A 17,199-nucleotide genomic window follows, 5' to 3' on the forward strand; every position below is an offset into this window, starting at 1 on the left:
GTTCCCCCAAACACACGTGCCCGTGAGGATGTCTGTACACACGTCTTTAAGGTGGTACTGTCCGTGGCCGTATTTCAGAATGAAAGAGCTCACTGGCAAGCCTCATCAAGAGCTCCCTGTGGAATAGCAGTTGCTTTTCTTGGCTCCAAGGTATTTCCTGAACAGTGTATTATACTTTGTCCCAAGTGTGCCATTAAGGGATTTGGAAGTTTGTTAAAACATGTGTGGCAAGTGATTGCTGTCACTTCAGGCCAGCCGGAGGAGCCGAGAAACGCAGAGCAGCTCCTAGCTGGACTTCACGGGGTGCTTTCGTGATGAATGAGGGGCTCAGGTGCCGGGCTGGGCCAGGCGTCGTCTCCTGTGCACAGAACCTGCGCTGGACGCTGGGCTCCAACGCCTCTCAGCGGGACGGCCTGTGGACAGCAGTCTGCCATTCCAGGAGATGCTCTGTTGTGCCAAGCTGATAGTAGCCCCCATCCGAGGGGAATGCACTAGGGTTTATTTGCTGAAACAGGGGTTTCCAGGGCTAATACAGACTTGCTCTTTGTATAAGACTTTAGAATTTTAACCCTCTTCACAGCTGGCCTTTGCATTCAAGGAAGGATTTTTCTACATCAGTAAACAGGGAAAGTGTAAAATGTTTCATGCTTGGAGTTTGGGTAAAGCAGCATACTAGAAATGTTACATTTTTATTTAGGAATCTACTGGAATTTTTTTCGTTATAGAGACTTTCCTGTTTGTTCCTTGATTTTGAAGTAAGAATGTTAATTTTCAAAGAAAGGAAAGGAAAGTCTAAAGCAGATCAGACCAGTTCTTCCTCTCGATGTCGCTGAGGGTGAATTGCTGTTTGCAGTTGATGAGATTTGCTACACGGTGTAGATGTTTCCCCCGTCCTGTTCTGAGGGGCGCGCCACTGTGCAGTTCTGGAAGGATGTAGAAGTGGCCCTGTCAGTTGTTGTCAGATCTGGGCTTCCTCTTCGCTGTCTGGACTCTTGAGACTTTCCTTGCCAAGGCTCTTCAGATTGGAGAACAGTGAACTTTTTGGCTTCAGTGTAGCTTATATTGAAATCTAGAATTATAATTTAGACATGAAGAGGCCTAGAGTTATTTTAGAAACATGTATTCATTTTACTGTCTTCTAATTTTATACACTTGCATTTATTTATATTTGTGCCTTATGGTTAAGTTTCCATTTTGATAAAATAACTATTGACTGTTTCTTGGTTTCCAGACACATTGTATTAATGGAGAACGCTGCAGTATCATGTAGCATCATGTGGGCATACATTTTGATTTAGCTGCTTGGTAATTATCATATTCATTTCTTATTATTTATTGCAAATGCTTCTTTTACAGCTGGTTCAAGTCTTCTCATCCTTTTCAGAAGAAGAGGAAAGGGACCACTACTTATTCAGTGTGTTTTATGTACCAAGCGTTGTGAGAGCCTGGGAAATAGAAAAATCAATGTGACATATTTTACTGTCTGGTGGAATCAAGAAATATACAAATAAATCGATGACAGATAGCCTGTTTGAGGGGCCCTACAGTGAGAGGATTGCCAGGGACCAGCAGTGGTGTGGAAGCAGGCAGAGAGGGAGGTTAGGGAGGAAGCACTCACGGAGGAGCTGGACCTCGCGTTTGATTGCGAACTCACCAGGCAGGGCACTGTGTGCAGTGGATGTCAGCAGCGGGAGGTACAAGTGTGGCACTGAGGTCTTCAGCTCCTGCAGGAGATTCCTGCAGAGCAGCCAGGACTAAGCACTGCCGTCAGAGCCCAGACCTGTATGTGGGTCCCAGCTCTGCCACTGAGTAGTGTAAGATGGTCTGAACCTGTTTGCTCCTCCAGGAGATGGGGGTAGTTATTCTCGTGTGCATGGCCCAGGCCCATCGTGTGTAGAGAACTACAGAAAAGATCGTGAAGAACAAATGTGAGAAGTTACAATAGGAAACTTGGCGTTTATTATGATTCCCGTATTCACAGTTGTCAGTAAAGCCTCGTTGTGTCACTGACTCCTCTTCGTGAGCCCCCTTTGTTTGAGTCTGCGCTTGGGGACGGAGGCAGAGCAGTGGAGCCGAACGAGCCAGGCTCGAGTCCGGAGGACCCCTTTTCCACTGGCCTCACAGTCCTGATCTGTTCTGCAGGGACTGGGCCTCATCGCACCCAGGCCAGCAGAGCGTTGCTGTGCATTCTTGCTAACGTTTGAAGTTCCCGTGCCTGCCCATCTGCGGGCTTGCAGTGATCGCTGGGAGTGACTTCCGTTTGTGTTTCTGTGATGACTAAGGAGGCGAACCCCTCTCTGTCTGTTGGCTGTTTGACATCTTCAAGTGTCTTGAAGCCTTTTCCTCGTTTTTCTATTGGATTATTGTCTTACATTTATCTATAGTGCTTTATATATTCTGGATATGAGCACTTCTACAGTTTATTTTTGAAAATTTCTCATATGGTCCATAGGGTAAAAGGAAGCATTAATTATAGTGGAATTGAATTTATGTTTTTTTTTTCTGTTCTTTGTGTATGTTTAAAATATATTTCCCTACATATTTTCTCATAAATATTATTTACTAAAAGTACATTTAATTTTCTCATGTATTATTTTTTAAAGTTTTGCATTTTTTAGATTGATTTATTTATTTGAAAGGCAGAGTTACAGAGAGGGAGAGACAGAGAGATCTTCCATCCACTGGTTCACTCCCCAAATGACCACAATGACCAGAGCTGGGCCAGGCTGAAGCCAGGAGCCAAGAACTTCATCTGAGTCTCCCACATGGGTGGCAGGGGCTCAAATACTTGGACCATCTTCTGCTACTTTTCTCAGGCCATCAGCAGGGAGCTGGATTGGAATTAGAGCATCCAGGACATGAACTGGTGCCCCTAAGGGATGCTAGCATTGCAAGTAATAGGGAGCTTTACCTGCTGTGCCACAATGCTGGCCCCCATCTCTGGTTCTTTATTCAAAACATGTAAGTGTCTACTGCATATCAAGCCTAGCCGTGGCTGCTCCATGGAGTGTGCAGTTTATTGAGTTTATTGGGAAATCAGACTATGAATGTACTGTTTCCTACTTGTCATTTCATTCATTCCTTCAGAAACTATTTGAATGGCAAAACGTATTTGAGTGGCTATTTGTTCTCAACTCTCAGAATGTATATTGAATAAAATAGGGGTAGACATTGTGGTGCTGAGGGTTAAGCTGCCTTGTGACACCCACATCCCGTACGGTTTGAGTCCTGACTGTCCTGCTTCCAGTCCAGCTTCCTGCTAATGCGCCCTGGGAGGCAGCAGATGATGGCTCAAGTGCTTGTGCCCCTGTCACACAGGTGGGAGACCTGGGTGGAGTTCCAGGTCTTCAGCCTGGCCCAGCCCTTGCTGTTCGGGGAGGGCATTTGGGGAGTAAACCAGTAAATGAAGGAGCTTTCTCTGTCTCTTGCTGGTTCTGCCTTCCAAGTAGATGAAAAGACAATGTAAACATTAAAAAAAAAATAGTCTCTTGGCTCATGAAACCTTTAGTTGTGGAGGCAGAAAGTAAATAGATAATGTGTTTTCAGATAGTAGTTGAATGCAATGATGAAAAATAAAGCAGGCTACACAGAGAAGTGACAGCCAGGTGGGGCTATCTTTTGTGGTCAAGGAATCTCATTTGAGGAGTGGATATTTGAGCAGAATTCTGAACAGAAAGAGGGGCAAGTCCTATGAACAGGCAGGCAGGAAGCTTCCAGATAAGGGGTGGTGAGGACGAGGCCCCATGAGAGAAGGTCTTAGCCTTCTAGGATAGCAAGGAGTTCTCTAAGATAGGGGTATGATTTGCAGAAGCAGAAGCTGATGATGGAAGCTAGATATGACCAGACGTGATAAGGCCTTGTGGCATGGCCAGGGAAGGAGCTTGGGAAGCTGTTGGGAGAGCAACATGATCTGATTGGTGTTTCAGAAGGGTTAATCCAGCTGCATTGGTTCCCATGGAAATCAGGAGCTCAGTTACTGCAGTAGCTCGGCAGGGTGATGGAGGCTGCTTGGATTGGGTAATATGAAGGAATGGCATAAGATCCATTTCAAGGAAGGGCCCGTGGGTTCTCTGAGGGATTGCGTGTGGAGTCTGGGCTGACGGTGCAGTTTGAACTGAGAGATGTAGTGCTGGCTGAGGAGCAGGTTCGGTGAGAACCCAGGGTTCTGTGGTTTGGGACACCCAGCTGGCAACAGATGAAGGTGTCGGGGGCAGTGGACTTAAGTCTGCAAGTGAGGGGAAAGACGGAGGCTAGGCAGTTCACGTTGGAGTTAGTGCCATGGGACTGGGTGGACTCACCTGTGGAGTGAACCTAGATAGATCCATCATTTCATCCTTAATCGCTTCCATTATCTCCAAAAGTTAGAGATTTTTAAGAAGCATCATCACAATTAATGACATTCACTATCTAGTCAGTATTTACATTTCTCTAGTTCTTTCTTCTTCTTCTTTAATTTTTTAGGAAAAAGGTATTTACTAATTTATTAAAGAGAGAGAGAGAGAGAGAGCGAGAGAGAGAAGGTGAGAATCTCATATTCTGGTTAATTCTCCTAAATGCTTTGAGTGGCCCAGGGCTCAAAACTGGGACTGGGAACTCAGCCCAGGTCTCCTGTGTGAACGGCAGAAACCTGACTACTTGAACTCTCGCTGATACCTGCCCAGGGTTCGTTCTAACAGGAAGGTAGGATCAGGAGCTGGAAGTGGGTACTAAACCCAGGTGTTCTGGTGTGGGCTCCAGGAATCTGAACCACTAAGCCAAACGCCTCACCCCTGTTCTGTCCTAAAAACACAGTTGGTAAGCTAGAATCAGTATCCAAATAGAGCCCACATATAGCCTTTGCTTGAGATCCAGTATTGTTTTTTAAAAATAAGTATTTGTTTGTATGTTTGAGAGGTAGAGAGATGAAGGAAGAGAGAGAGAGGGAGAGAAAACCCACTAGTTCACTCCCCCAAATGCTTGTAGTAGCTGTGCTTGGGCTTGGCCAAAGCTGGCGGCCAGGAGCTCGGTCCAGGTCTCCACAGAGGAGCAGAAACCCAGTTATTTAAACCATCCCCACTGCCTCCCAGGGTCTGCATTAGCAGGAAGCTGGAGTCCGGAGCCAAAGCCGGGGGTTGAACCCACACAATCCGAGACGGGACGTGGGCATCTTAACAGGTAGGCCAAAGGCCTGTCCCTCCGTGACAGTTTCTAAAGGTAGAGGTTTACCCGCCTCTCCTCCCGCTCATATTTTCCTTGCAGTTTATTTGTTGGCAAAGCTGTCACTTGTCGTGTCATTTTTCCCACATTATGAATTTTATTGAGTATAGCACTATAGCACTATTTAATATTTCCCTCTGTTCCCTGTAGTTCCTAGGTTGGGGTTCTGTTTTGAGGAAAAAGATAACACTTCATTGGTAGTGACTTGACCTTCCTGTTACAGGTTGAATATCTATTACTCGAGTGTTTCAGATTTGGGAATATTTGCATACACAGTACTGGTTGGTCCCTGGTTTGAAATCTGAAATGCTCCCAAACCTAAAACTTTAGCACATTCTGTCCTAGCTTTGGATTGGAAATGCTCAGGTAGTATAGTGAGTCAAGAGGCACTTTGGTTCTCTTTATGATATTCCTATTGCTCATTGGGTTCAAATATTTCTACTCTGGTCTATTATAAAACTCCCTCCCTGTCACCTTATGACTTCATGGTTTTGGCCACCACTGATGGTCATCTTTTGAATTCATTATTTCAGTAGGGATGGAGAAATGGTGATACTGAAAGTTTTATTCCTTCCCAATTTAGTTGACTGAAACTAACTCTTGGTTATCCTGAGATACAGTTTTTACAGAAAAGGTTGGATAAATGCTTAGAATTCTTCAAGGCTGACCAGATAGTGTCCCTTCATGATGGTTGCTAAGTCCGTTGGAGAAGCCTCTGGTGGCCTTGGGTAGCTTCCTTGCTTTCCCAGTGAGACAAGATGCTCCAGGTTCACCTTGTCTGTTTCCTGTTCCACACTTGTGTTATTCTGACTCAGCCAATAGGTGACCTGGAATGGTTCAGGAGGTCCCAGGTTTGGTGTCTTGTGATCTCTCGATTGTCTGTTTTCCCTGTGCACTTGAATTTTTTAAATTTAATTTATTTGGAAGGCAGAGGGGATGGGAGGGAAGGAAGGAGAAAGAAAGAGAAAGCAATCTAGATCTCGCATCTGCTAATTCACTCCCAGATGCCTATAACAGCCAGGACTGAGCCAGACCAAAGCCTGGAGCAGGAAATTCAATCCAAGTCTTCCACATGGACTCAAACTTCTTGAGCCATCACCTGCTGCCTCCCAGGGTGTGCATTAGCAGGAAGCTAGAATCTGGAGTGGAGCCAGGACTGAAATCCAGGTACTCCAGTATGGGATGCCAGTGACCCTGATGACACCTTACCTGCTGTACCATGTGCCCTCTGCCCCATGCCTTGTGTCCTGTTATGTGTCCTGGGATAATCAAATAGAGTAAAAATACTTTTAAAATTCAATATGTTAATTTATTATTTAATTACATGGTTTTAAATGACTTGATTTACTCGTTTTGTCCTTTGACAGTAGTTTTTTGCTTTAGTAACTCAAAAGTGAATTTAGTGTAAAAAAAAGTAATTCCTGAATGTAGTTAAGCTGTTCTATGGAGATTAACATTAAGTCAGAACTGGGTTGGTTTCTAACAAGTTGTATTTATTTGAGAGAGAGAGAGAGAGCGAGTACACACCTGCGCGCACATATGTGTGTTGGGCCAGGCCAAAGCCAGGAACCCAGAACTCAATCCTATTCTCCCATGTGGGTGACAGAGACCCCAATTACCTGAGATATCACCTGCTTCTTACCAGGGTATGCATTAGCAGGAAGCTGAAATCAGGAGTGTAGCAGGGACTTGATCCTAGGGATGTGGGTGTCCTAAATGATGTCTTTTTTTAAAAAATATTTAATTTATTTATTTGAAAGACACAGTTACAGAGAGAGGTAGAGACAGAGAGAGCTGGTTCACTCCCAAAATGCCCACAAAGCTCAGAGCTGAGAATGCCCAAAGCCAGGAGCCAAGCGCTTCTTTTGGTTTCCCATGTGGGTGCAGGGGCTTCAGGACTTGGGCCATCTTCCACTGCTTTACCAGGCACATTAACAGGGAGCTGGGTCGGAAGTGGAGCAGCCGGGACTTGAACTGGCACCCACATGAGATGCTGGCGCTGCAGACTGGGGCTTTAAACTGCTGTGCCACAGTGCCAGCCCCTAAATGTTGTCATAACTGCTGTGCCGAAAGCCCCCCCTGGGGGGTTTTTAAATGGAATGTACAATTCAGCATGCTGTGCTCTGGTTACCACTTGCCACTGATCCCCTCTTGCTATTGACTTTTCCTTGAACTTTGTGTTCATGAGCCAAAGCATAATTATTAATAGGTAGGCAGGCAGAATCAAGGTCATTATAGATTTACCATTTTATATGTACATGTGTGTATGTGTATCTCTCCCCCATGCACATACACATATACATATACATACACACATAGAAAGAACACCTTTCATAGTGAGATAGTTCAGCCTTCAAAAGTCAGAATTCTGGTTCCCTTGTAATATTTTCTAAATGAACTATGGGAACTCAATCTTTAGTGAAACACTAGTGGCAGAAATAAGTATATCATAGAAACTAGAGGCCTGATCCTTAGCATAATGCTTTTCTTGGAGGCTGCATTTCACCTGCTTATCAGTGATTTTCCCTCACCGCCTGCCCCCAACCCCTCTCTCCCTAAAGTTTGCAGGGGATAATGCAGAAGAAAGCAGTAGGCTAGCTGGTCTTCCAGTCTCTTACCAATACATAGCTTAGCTGGTCTTCCAGTCTCTTATCAATACATAGCTTAGCTGGTCTTCCAGTCTCTTATCAATACATAGCTTAGCTGTTGTCTTACTCACATGTGCTCTTACAGGAAGGGAGTGAGGGGATCTTTCTGGAGATGGCTGGCCTAGCCAGGTGAACATTTTTTTTTTTTAAACTGTCAAAGGAAAGGAAACTTCTTATGGAAATAGTGAATGAGCAAATGAATCTGACAAGGGTCAAGACATAGCAAAAATTCAAAGAAAATTTCATTAAATATATTTAAAGGTTGAGAACCAAGTTTTTAAAAAATTGTATTGAGAATCTTGCGTGATACCACTACACCAGCGGCGCTGCCAAAACTGAATTTCTTGAAAATAAAAGAGCTCAACTACGTCCCTGGGTGGGCTCGATGTCCTAAACAACACTCTGGCCTCAGAATCAGCCCTTAAGGCATTCGGATCTGGCTGAAGAGCCCATGAGAGTATTTTAGGCATGGAAAGCCAAGATACCATGGGAAAAAAAAAAAAAAAAAAAAAAAAAAAAAAAACCAAACAAAACCTAAATGAAAGATCTCTGTGAGTGAGATCCCAGTGGAAAGAACGGGGCCATCAAAGAAGGAGGTACCTTTCTCTGAAGGGAGGAGAGAACTTCCACTTTGACTATGACCCTATCGGAATAAGATCAAAGTCAGCGAACTCTAAAGGCTTCCATAGCCCTGACAACTCATGAATAGAGCCTAGGGAGATTACTGACGCCATGAACAGGAGTGTCAAATTGTTAAGTCAGCAACAGAAGTCACTGTGTACTTAGACCCCATGTGGGATCTGTCCTTAATGTGCTGTGTAATGTGCAGTGATGCTATAACTAGTACTGAAACAGTATTTTTATACTTTGTATTTCTGTGTGGGTACAAACTGATGAGGTCTTTACTAATTATATACTGAATTGATCTTCTGTATATAAAGATAATTGGAAATGAAAAAAAACAACCTGGTGTTAAATTGGAAATGGCATAGAAAATTAATTAATTTTTAAAAAATATTATGTAGGATCTCTGTCTTTAATGTGCTGTACACTGTTATTTAATGCTATAACTAGTACTCCAACGGTATTTTTTTCACTTTGTGTTGCTATATGGGGCAAACTGTTGAAATCTTTACCTAATATATACTAAACTGATCTTCTGTATATAAAGAGAATTGAAAATGAATCTTGATGTGAATGGAAGGGGAGAGGGAGCGGGAAAGGGGAGGGTTGCGGGCGGGAGGGAAGTTATGGGAGGGGGGAAGCCATTGTAACCCATAAGCTGTACTTTGGAAATTTATATTCATTAAATAAAAGTTTAATAAATGAAAAAAAATTGTATTGGGGCAGTTATTAGGCTAGTGGTTAGGGTTAGGGCACCCATGTCCCACGTTAGAGTGCCAGGCAGGGTCCAATGCTCAGCTTGGCTCCTGGCTCCAGCTTTCTTAAAGAGGCAGTGATGATGGTTTAGCTGGCTGGGTTGTGCTATCCACGTAGGAGACCTGGAGTGAATTCTAGGCTTCTGCCTCGGCTTGGTTTTTTTATTGAGGATATTTAGAGGAGTGAGCTAGTGGATGGTAGTTGTCTAATTCTCTGCCTCTCAAATAAAAGTTAAAAAGTTTTTTCTTAAACATCACAATTTTGCTCACAGAAATTGACCATTGTTTACAAGAGTCTTTGTTAATATGTTTTCTTTTTTTAAATTTTTTTTTATTTGACAGGTAGAATTATAGACAGTGAGAGAGAGACACAGAGAGAAAGGTGTTCATTCCGTTGGTTCACTCCCCAAATGGCTGCCACGGCTGGCGATGCACCAATCTGAAGTCAGGAGCCAGGTGCTTCTTCTTGGTCTCCCATGCGGGTGCAGGGCCCAAGCACTTGGGCCATCCTCCACTGTACTCCCGGGCCACAGCAGAGAGCTGGATTGGAAGAGGAGCAACCAGGACTAGAACCCGGCGCCCATATGGGTTGCCGGTGCCGCAGGTGGAGGATTAACCAAATGAGCCATGGTGCTTGCCCCTAATATGTTTTCTTGAAGTCAGTTTTTTAAAAAATTTGGGGATATATTATTGAGTAACTCTGTGAATTTTGCTGTAACATTTTACTTTGGTTTCTGAGTAGGTATTCTAAATGGGTGTCTGAGTGAGTATTTTGAGTGGGTGTGTAGGGATGGTTATGTTAATTGGAACCTATGACATTAAGACATTTTGGGAAAGAGTTATTTATTTATTTTTAAAGTTTTTTTTTTTTTTTGAAAGAGTTACACAGAGAGGAGAGGCAGAGAGAGAGAGAGAGAGAGAGAGAGAGAGAGAGAGAGGTCTTTGATCTGCTGGTTCACTCCCCAGTTCGCCACAATGGTTGGAGCTGTGCTGATCTGAAGCCAGGAGCCAGGAGCTTCTTCCAGGCCTCCCATGCAGGTACGGGGGCCCAAGGACTTGGGCCATCTTCCACTGCTTTCCCAGGCCATAGCAGAGAGCTGGATCAGAAGTGGAGCAGTTGGGACTCAAACCGGTGCCCATATGGGATGCCGGCACTGCATGCGGCAGCTTTATCTGCTGCACCACAGCGCTGGCCCCAATTAATAAATTTTTTTTTAAAGATTTATTTATTTGAAAGGCAGAGTGACAGAGAGGCAGGCAGAGGCAGAGGCAGAGAGAGAGAGAGAGAGAGAGAGGTCTTCCATCTACTGGTTCACTCCTCAAATGGCTGCAGTGGCCACAACTGGGCCAGTCCAAATCCAGGAGCTTCTTCTGGGTCTCTCTTGCAGGTGCAGGGTCCCAAGGACCTGGGCCATCTTCCACTGCTTTCCTAGGCCGTAGCAGGGAGCTGGATGGGAAGTAGAGCAGCCAGGTCTCAAACCATTACTCATGTGGATGCCTGCACTGCAGGCAGCAGCTTTACTTGCTATGCCACAGCACTGGCCCCCAAAATAATTTTTAATATATATATACAATTACATGGTCATTTTAATTTTAATTATATGTTTAAATTTGGTATAGATTTTTTTATCTGGAAATATTTTTTTATTTTTAAAAGATTTTATTTCTTTGGGAGGTAGTTATAGACAGAGAGAGGGAGAGACAAAGAGGTTGATCTTCCATTTGCTGGTTAACTCCCCAAAGGGCCACAGCTGGGCTGATCTGAAGCCAAGAGTCAGGAGCTTCTTCCAGGTCTCCCACATGGGTGCAAGGGCCCAAGCACTTGGGCTGTCTTCCATTATTTGGAGATAGATTTTTAAAAGGTTGTGATGGGGGCCAGCAATGTTGCATAATGGGTTAAGCCGCCACCTGCCACACTGGCAACCCACTTGGGTGCCAGTTCAAGTCCCGGCTGCTCCATTTCTGCTCCTGCTCCCTGCTAATGTGCCTTGGAAAACTGCAGAGGATGGCCCAAGTACTTGGGCCCCAGCACCCATGTGGGAAACCCAAATGAAGCTCCTGGCTTCTGGCTTTAGCTTGGCCCAGCACTGGCCATTATGGCCATTTAGGGAGTGAACCAGCAGATGGAAGGTCTCTCTGTCTCTCACTCATTTTGTCTGTAACTCTACATTTCAATTAAATAAAATAAACCTTAAAAAAAAGGGAGGGGGGCCAGTGCTGTTCCTCAGCAGGTTAAAGCCCTGGCCTGAAGTGCCAGCATCCCATGTGGGCGCCGGTTCTAGTCTCGGCTGCTCCTCTTCCGATCTGCTGTGGCCTGGGAAGGCAGTGGAGGATGGCCCAAGTCCTTGAGTCCCTGCACCCACATGGGAAGATCTGGAGGAGGCTCCTGGCTCCTAGCTTCGGATCGGCGCAGCTCTGGCTGTTGTGGCCATCTGGGGAGTAAACCAGCGGATGGAAGACCTCTCTCTCTGTCTCTGCTTCTCTTTATAACTCTTTCAAATAAATAACAAATCTTTAAAAAAAAAATCAAAACTTCTTTTTTTTTATTGGCTTTTTTTTTTATTTAGTAAATATAAATTTCCAAAGTACAGTTTATGGATTACAATGGCTCTCCCCCCCCCCCCATAATTTCCCTCCCACTTGCACCCCTCCCATCTCCCGCTCCCTCTCCCATTCCATTCACATCAAGATTCATTTTCAATTATCTTTATATACAGAAGATTGATTTAGTATATATTAAGTAAAGATTTCATCAGTTTGCACCCACACAGAAACACAAAGTGTAAAATACTGTTTCAGTACTAGTTATAGCATTACTTCACATTGGACAACACATTAAGGACAGATCCTACATGAGAAGTAAGTACACAGTGACTCCTGTTGTTGACTTAACAATTTGATGCTCTTGTTTATGGCGTCAGTAATCTCCCTAGTCTCTAGTCATGAGTTGCCAAGGCTATGGAAGCCTTTGAGTTCACCGACTTTGATCTTATTCCGACAGGGTCATAGTCAAAGTGGAAGTTCTCTCCTCCCTTCAGAGAAAGGTACCTCCTTCTTTGATGGCCCCGTTCTTTCCACTGGGATCTCACTTGCAGAGATCTTTCATTTAGGTCTTCTTCTTCTTCTTCTTTTTTTTTTTTTTTCCAGAGTGACTTGGCTTTCCATGCCTAAAATACTCTCATGGGCTCTTCAGCCATATCTGAATGCCTTAAGGGCTGATTCTGAGGCCAGAGTGCTATTTAGGACATCTGCCATTCTATGAGTCTGCTGTGTCTCCCGCTTCCCATGATGGATCGTTCTCTCCCTTTTTGATTCTATCAGTTAGTATTAGCAGACACTAGTCTTGTTTGTGTGATCCCTTTGACTGTTAGACCTATCAGTGTGATCAATTGTGAACTGAAATTGATTACTTGGACCAGTGAGATGGCATTGGTACATGCCACCTTGATGGGATTGTATTGGAATCCCCTGGCACATTTCTAACTCCACCATTTGGGGCAAGTCCGATTGAGCATGTCCCCAATTGTACATCTCCTCCCTCTCTTATTCCCACTGTTATATTTAACAGGGATCACTTTTCAGTTAAAATTTAAACACCTAAGAATAATTGTGTGTTAATTACAGAGTTCAACCAATAGTACTAGAACAACAACAAAGAAAAAATACTAAATAAACTAAATAAAAACTCTTTAAAAAAAAAAAGGATATGATGTTCCAAGTAACCTCTAGGACCTACAAAACCTGCTGATGTCCTTTTTGCTAATGTAGATCAGCAGATTTACATAGAGGGTCATGGTTTTTTTCAGTTACTCAACTCTGCCTGGTATGCGTGTGTGTGTGTGTGTGTGTGTGTGTGTGTGTGAGAGAGAGAGAGAGAGAGAGAGAGAGAGAGAGAGAGAGATTTACTTATTTGAAAGGTGGAGTTACAGAGATGGAGAGACAGAGAGAGAGAGATCTTCTATCTACTAGTTCACTCTCCAAATGGCCACAATGGCTAGGGCTGGGCCAGGACAAAACCAGGAGCTTGCAGCATCTTCCAGGTCTCCACGTGGATGCGGAGCCCAAGAACTGGGGCTATCTTCTGCTCTTCTCAGGTGCATTAGCAGGGAGCTGGGTTGGAAGTGGAGCAGCCAAAGCTTGAGCTGGCACACATATGGGACTCCAGCGCTTCAGATGGCAGCCTAATGTGCTGCGTCACAGTGCCGGCCCACTACCTGGTATTTGAAGCCAGGAGCCAGGTGCTTCCTCCTGGTCTCCCATGTGGGTGCAAGGTCCAAGCCCTTGGGCCATCCTCCACTGCACTCCCGGGCCACAGCAGAGAGCTGGACTGAAAGAGGAGCAACTGGGACAAAATCTGGCGCCCCAACTGGGAGTAGAACCTGGAGTGCCAGCGCTGCAGGCGGAGGATTAGCCTAGTGAGCCGCGGCGCCAGCCCCACCTGGTATATTTTAATATAGTGCTTGTAGATGGCAAAGAGAGTGGCCATGTGAGTGTCACAAGACACACTTACTCCACAGGTGGACTTCTGGGTTCTTTCTCCTATCTGCTTCATTGTTACTGCTAGGGTAATGTACAGCAGTCTGTGAGCTGAATTTCAGGCCTCAAAAAAGAATTATGAGAACATTTTATAAACTCTTACACTTCGTTTTCCTTTTCCTTTTCACCGTGCAGTCTTGTGATTTCTCTTGGGAGCACAGTGACATTCTTTGCTGACTCTTTGATTCCCTAACCTACTAATTGCTCCTACATGAGGGACCCTTAGGAAGCTTGGAGCTTCTGGTACTCAGGGCCTTTGGGAGAGAGGAGATGAAATGTAGGTCAGAAGGATGGGAAAGCCGAGTGCCAGTCTGGCGTTGCTGGGTTGATTACCTCCATAGGTTGGTTTGCATCTGGAAAATAAAGTCCTTTCTCAGACATGTGGTCAGTGTCCAATGTCATTGGCTTCTGAGGGTGCAGTTTTTTCCTTAGGAAACAGAATCTGCTCTTTCCTCCACTCGCCCCGCTGACTGAGCAGGGCTTTTCTGTTTCATCCAGGTGATTAAACCAGAAAGCAGTGACAAAGAAGCAGAAGGTGCCTACGAGGCCGACCTTGCCGAGGAGCTCTGTGGGCATCACCTTCCGCAGCAGTCCGTCAAAGACTGCAGTGACGGCCCTGATGTCATCATAGAGGCCCATCTTGGTGACAGCGACTCAGAAGATGGACACGGCACCGCACAAAATACGCTGCTGGATGGTGTCAAGAAGCTCTCCGTTTGTGTGCATGGAAAAGGTGAGTCCAGTTCTGCTGTTTTAGTACCTGATTGTTTTTTAAGTATTGGAAGTCACTCTCTGCGGTACAGAATCAGTTACAATTGTGCCCAAATTCTGAGCTGTGGCAGTTTTTAGAGAAGGGGGGGAATCTTTGACAAGCTTCTTGCTATGGCTATGACAAGAGACAGAAGAGGTGCCACTGGATGGTGTGAGCCATGGTCGCTGCTGCCACCTCCCCACTAGGCCAGGAGTTGTGTTGACTGTGAACCTCAAAATCTCCTAGGACCTATGGGTGACATGAGCAGAATTAGACCACTCTTTAAAACCCTTATGAAAAGACCTTTATTTTATCCTCTGTTTTGCTGTAATTCAGTATGTTCTAAAAGTACTTCTGTCATTGATGGTGAGTGTGGGTCACCTTGAACTTTGCAAGTTATCTGTAGAAAGTATTTGGATTCTAAGCCTTTATAAAAGTCTTTTTCATTTTCTCTGATCAAAATATAAGCCATGAGTCCTCTGGATGCAGAAAAAAAGCAGAGACATAGCAGCAAGGAGCTGTGTCCGAGGGCCCTGCCTGACCATGTGCTCTGAGATCTGTGTCCGAGGGCCCTGCCTGACTGTGTGCTCTGAGACCTGTGTCCGAGGGCCCTGCCTGACCGTGTGCTCTGAGACTTGTGTCCAAGGGCCCTGCCTGACTGTGCGCTCTGAGAGCTGTGTCCGAGGGCCCTGCCTGACCATGTGCTCTGAGACCTGTGTCCCAGGGCCCTGACTGTGTGCTCTGAGACCTGTGTCTGAGGGCCCTGCCTGACCGTGTGCTCTGAGACCTGTGTCCCAGGGCCCTGACTGTGTGCTCTGAGACCTGTGTCTGAGGGCCCTGCCTGACTGTGTGCTCTGAGACCTGTGTCCTAGGGCCCTGCCTGGCTGTGTGCTCTGAGACCTGTGTCCTAGGGCCCTACCTGACCGTGTGCTCTGAGACCTGTGTCCTAGGGCCCTACCTGATCATGCACTCTGAGACCTGTGTCCGAGGGCCCTGCCTGACTGTGCGCTCTGAGAGCCGTGTCCAAGGGCCCTACCTGACCGTGTGCTCTGAGACCTGTGTCCTAGGGCCCTACCTGATCGTGCACTCTGAGACCTGTGTCTGAGGGCCCTGCCTGACTGTGCGCTCTGAGACCTGTGTCCCAGGGCCCTACTTGACTGTGTGCTCTGAGGAGCCATGTCCCAGGGCCCTGCCTGACTGTGTGCTCTGAGAGCCGTGTCCCAGGGCCCTGCCTGACTGTGTGCTCTGAGAGCCGTGTCCCAGGGCCCTGCCTGACTCTGTGCTCTGAGAGCTGTGTCCCAGGGCCCTGCCTGACTCTGTGCTCTGAGAGCTGTGTCCCAGGGCCCTACCTGACTCTGTGCTCTGGGGACCATTAGGGAAGGGAGCACTGATACTTAGGGCATTTCAGCATCTAGGTTGCTAAGAGTTCTAGGTGTAAGGAGTGTATTTTCCAGCAAATTGAGTTGTATGAGTCTATGAACTGGAAAAGATGAAGCAGTGCCGTCCTGGCCAGGCTGACTAGATAATGAGCTTGCTATCAGGAAGGAGTTTCTGGCACAGTCTTCATGAAAGACTCGAAGAAATGCCAGACGATTACTCAGGGAGGATGTGGAGCAGACAACCTGTTTCAGGGCCTGGCGCGCACACCTCACTCTCCTGCAGGAACCTGGAGACGGATTACCCCGTGTGCCTCCCCTGCGGATGGGAGAGTCTGAAGCAGAAAGCAGACTCCGCTCTCACATCACAGTCATCAACACAGAAGACTTCCGTGGCCTCCAAGCTGGGTTTTCTTCCCACCAGCAGGCAGGCAAGCAAGCAAGCAGTGCTGCGGTGGACCCCAGCGGGGCGTCCTCTGCTGCGAGTCCGTTCTGACGCTGGCTACCTGGAGTCAGCGTCGTGGCCCCCAGGTGAGGGCTCGGTCCTCAAGCCTGCCCCCTCCCCCAAACCAGTTGCAAGGCCCAGGCAGTTTTACCTGTTTGCCATCCAGCGGCCATAGACTGGTTTCCGTGACCCCCTTCTTGGGTCAGTTAATTTGCTCAAGCAGTTCACAGAACCCTGGGAAACACATTTGCCAGTTTATTATGAAGGAGTTGTACTCCAAAGGATAGAGATGAAGAGATGCACAGAGTGTGGGGTGGGGAGGGTGCAGAGCCCCCATGCCCTCTGAGGCACTCCCCCTGCAGGGTCTCCATGTGTTCAGCTATCTTCGAGCTCTCTGAATCCTGTCCTTCTGGATTTCTTAGACTTCATCACATAGGCGTGACTGAAGTGTGGACGACTGTGTTGAAATGTAACTGGACAAAACGGCCACGATCAAGTGCTGGTAGACGGGGTGGGGAAATTCAGCAAGGCCTGTTGGTTGGGATTCTTCAGCCTTCCTTCCTCACCCGTATGGGCAGGGCCCCTTCTGAAATGGGGGTCTTATCACCCACTGTCAGACAGGTAGGTCCGAGAATTCCTTCATGCTTAGCAGATCTAAGGGAGGGGGTTAGACTTTCTGTGACGTGCCTTGGGGAAGGAGTTACAAGCTACGAACAATGGATGGAAATCAAAACATAGAATATCGTACGTGTGACCTGGGCTGGAGAGCCTCTTCTGAAAGCACTTGACCTTTTTGGTGCCAAGTAATTCTCATTTGGAATGACTTTCCAACTTTGACGTTTTTTTGAGTGATGAGGCCACTGTTTCC

The 17,199-nt window shown here is 46.2% G+C and overlaps 1 protein-coding gene across 3 annotated transcripts in view; it reads left to right on the plus strand.

Annotated features, from left to right (window-relative positions):
• The window catches only part of DIS3L2 (DIS3 like 3'-5' exoribonuclease 2), a 395,509-nt gene that overhangs the window by 129,337 nt on the left and 248,973 nt on the right, over positions 1-17,199 (plus strand). For all 3 annotated transcript variants that reach the window (XM_062193445.1, XM_062193453.1, XM_062193448.1), the window contains one exon: positions 14,258-14,492. In XM_062193445.1, the coding sequence (XP_062049429.1) occupies positions 14,258-14,492 (235 nt within the window). The remainder of the gene's footprint in view (positions 1-14,257; positions 14,493-17,199) is intronic.

The sequence above is a fragment of the Lepus europaeus genome, chromosome 1, assembly GCF_033115175.1.
Source record: "Lepus europaeus isolate LE1 chromosome 1, mLepTim1.pri, whole genome shotgun sequence".
NCBI lineage: Eukaryota > Metazoa > Chordata > Mammalia > Lagomorpha > Leporidae > Lepus > Lepus europaeus.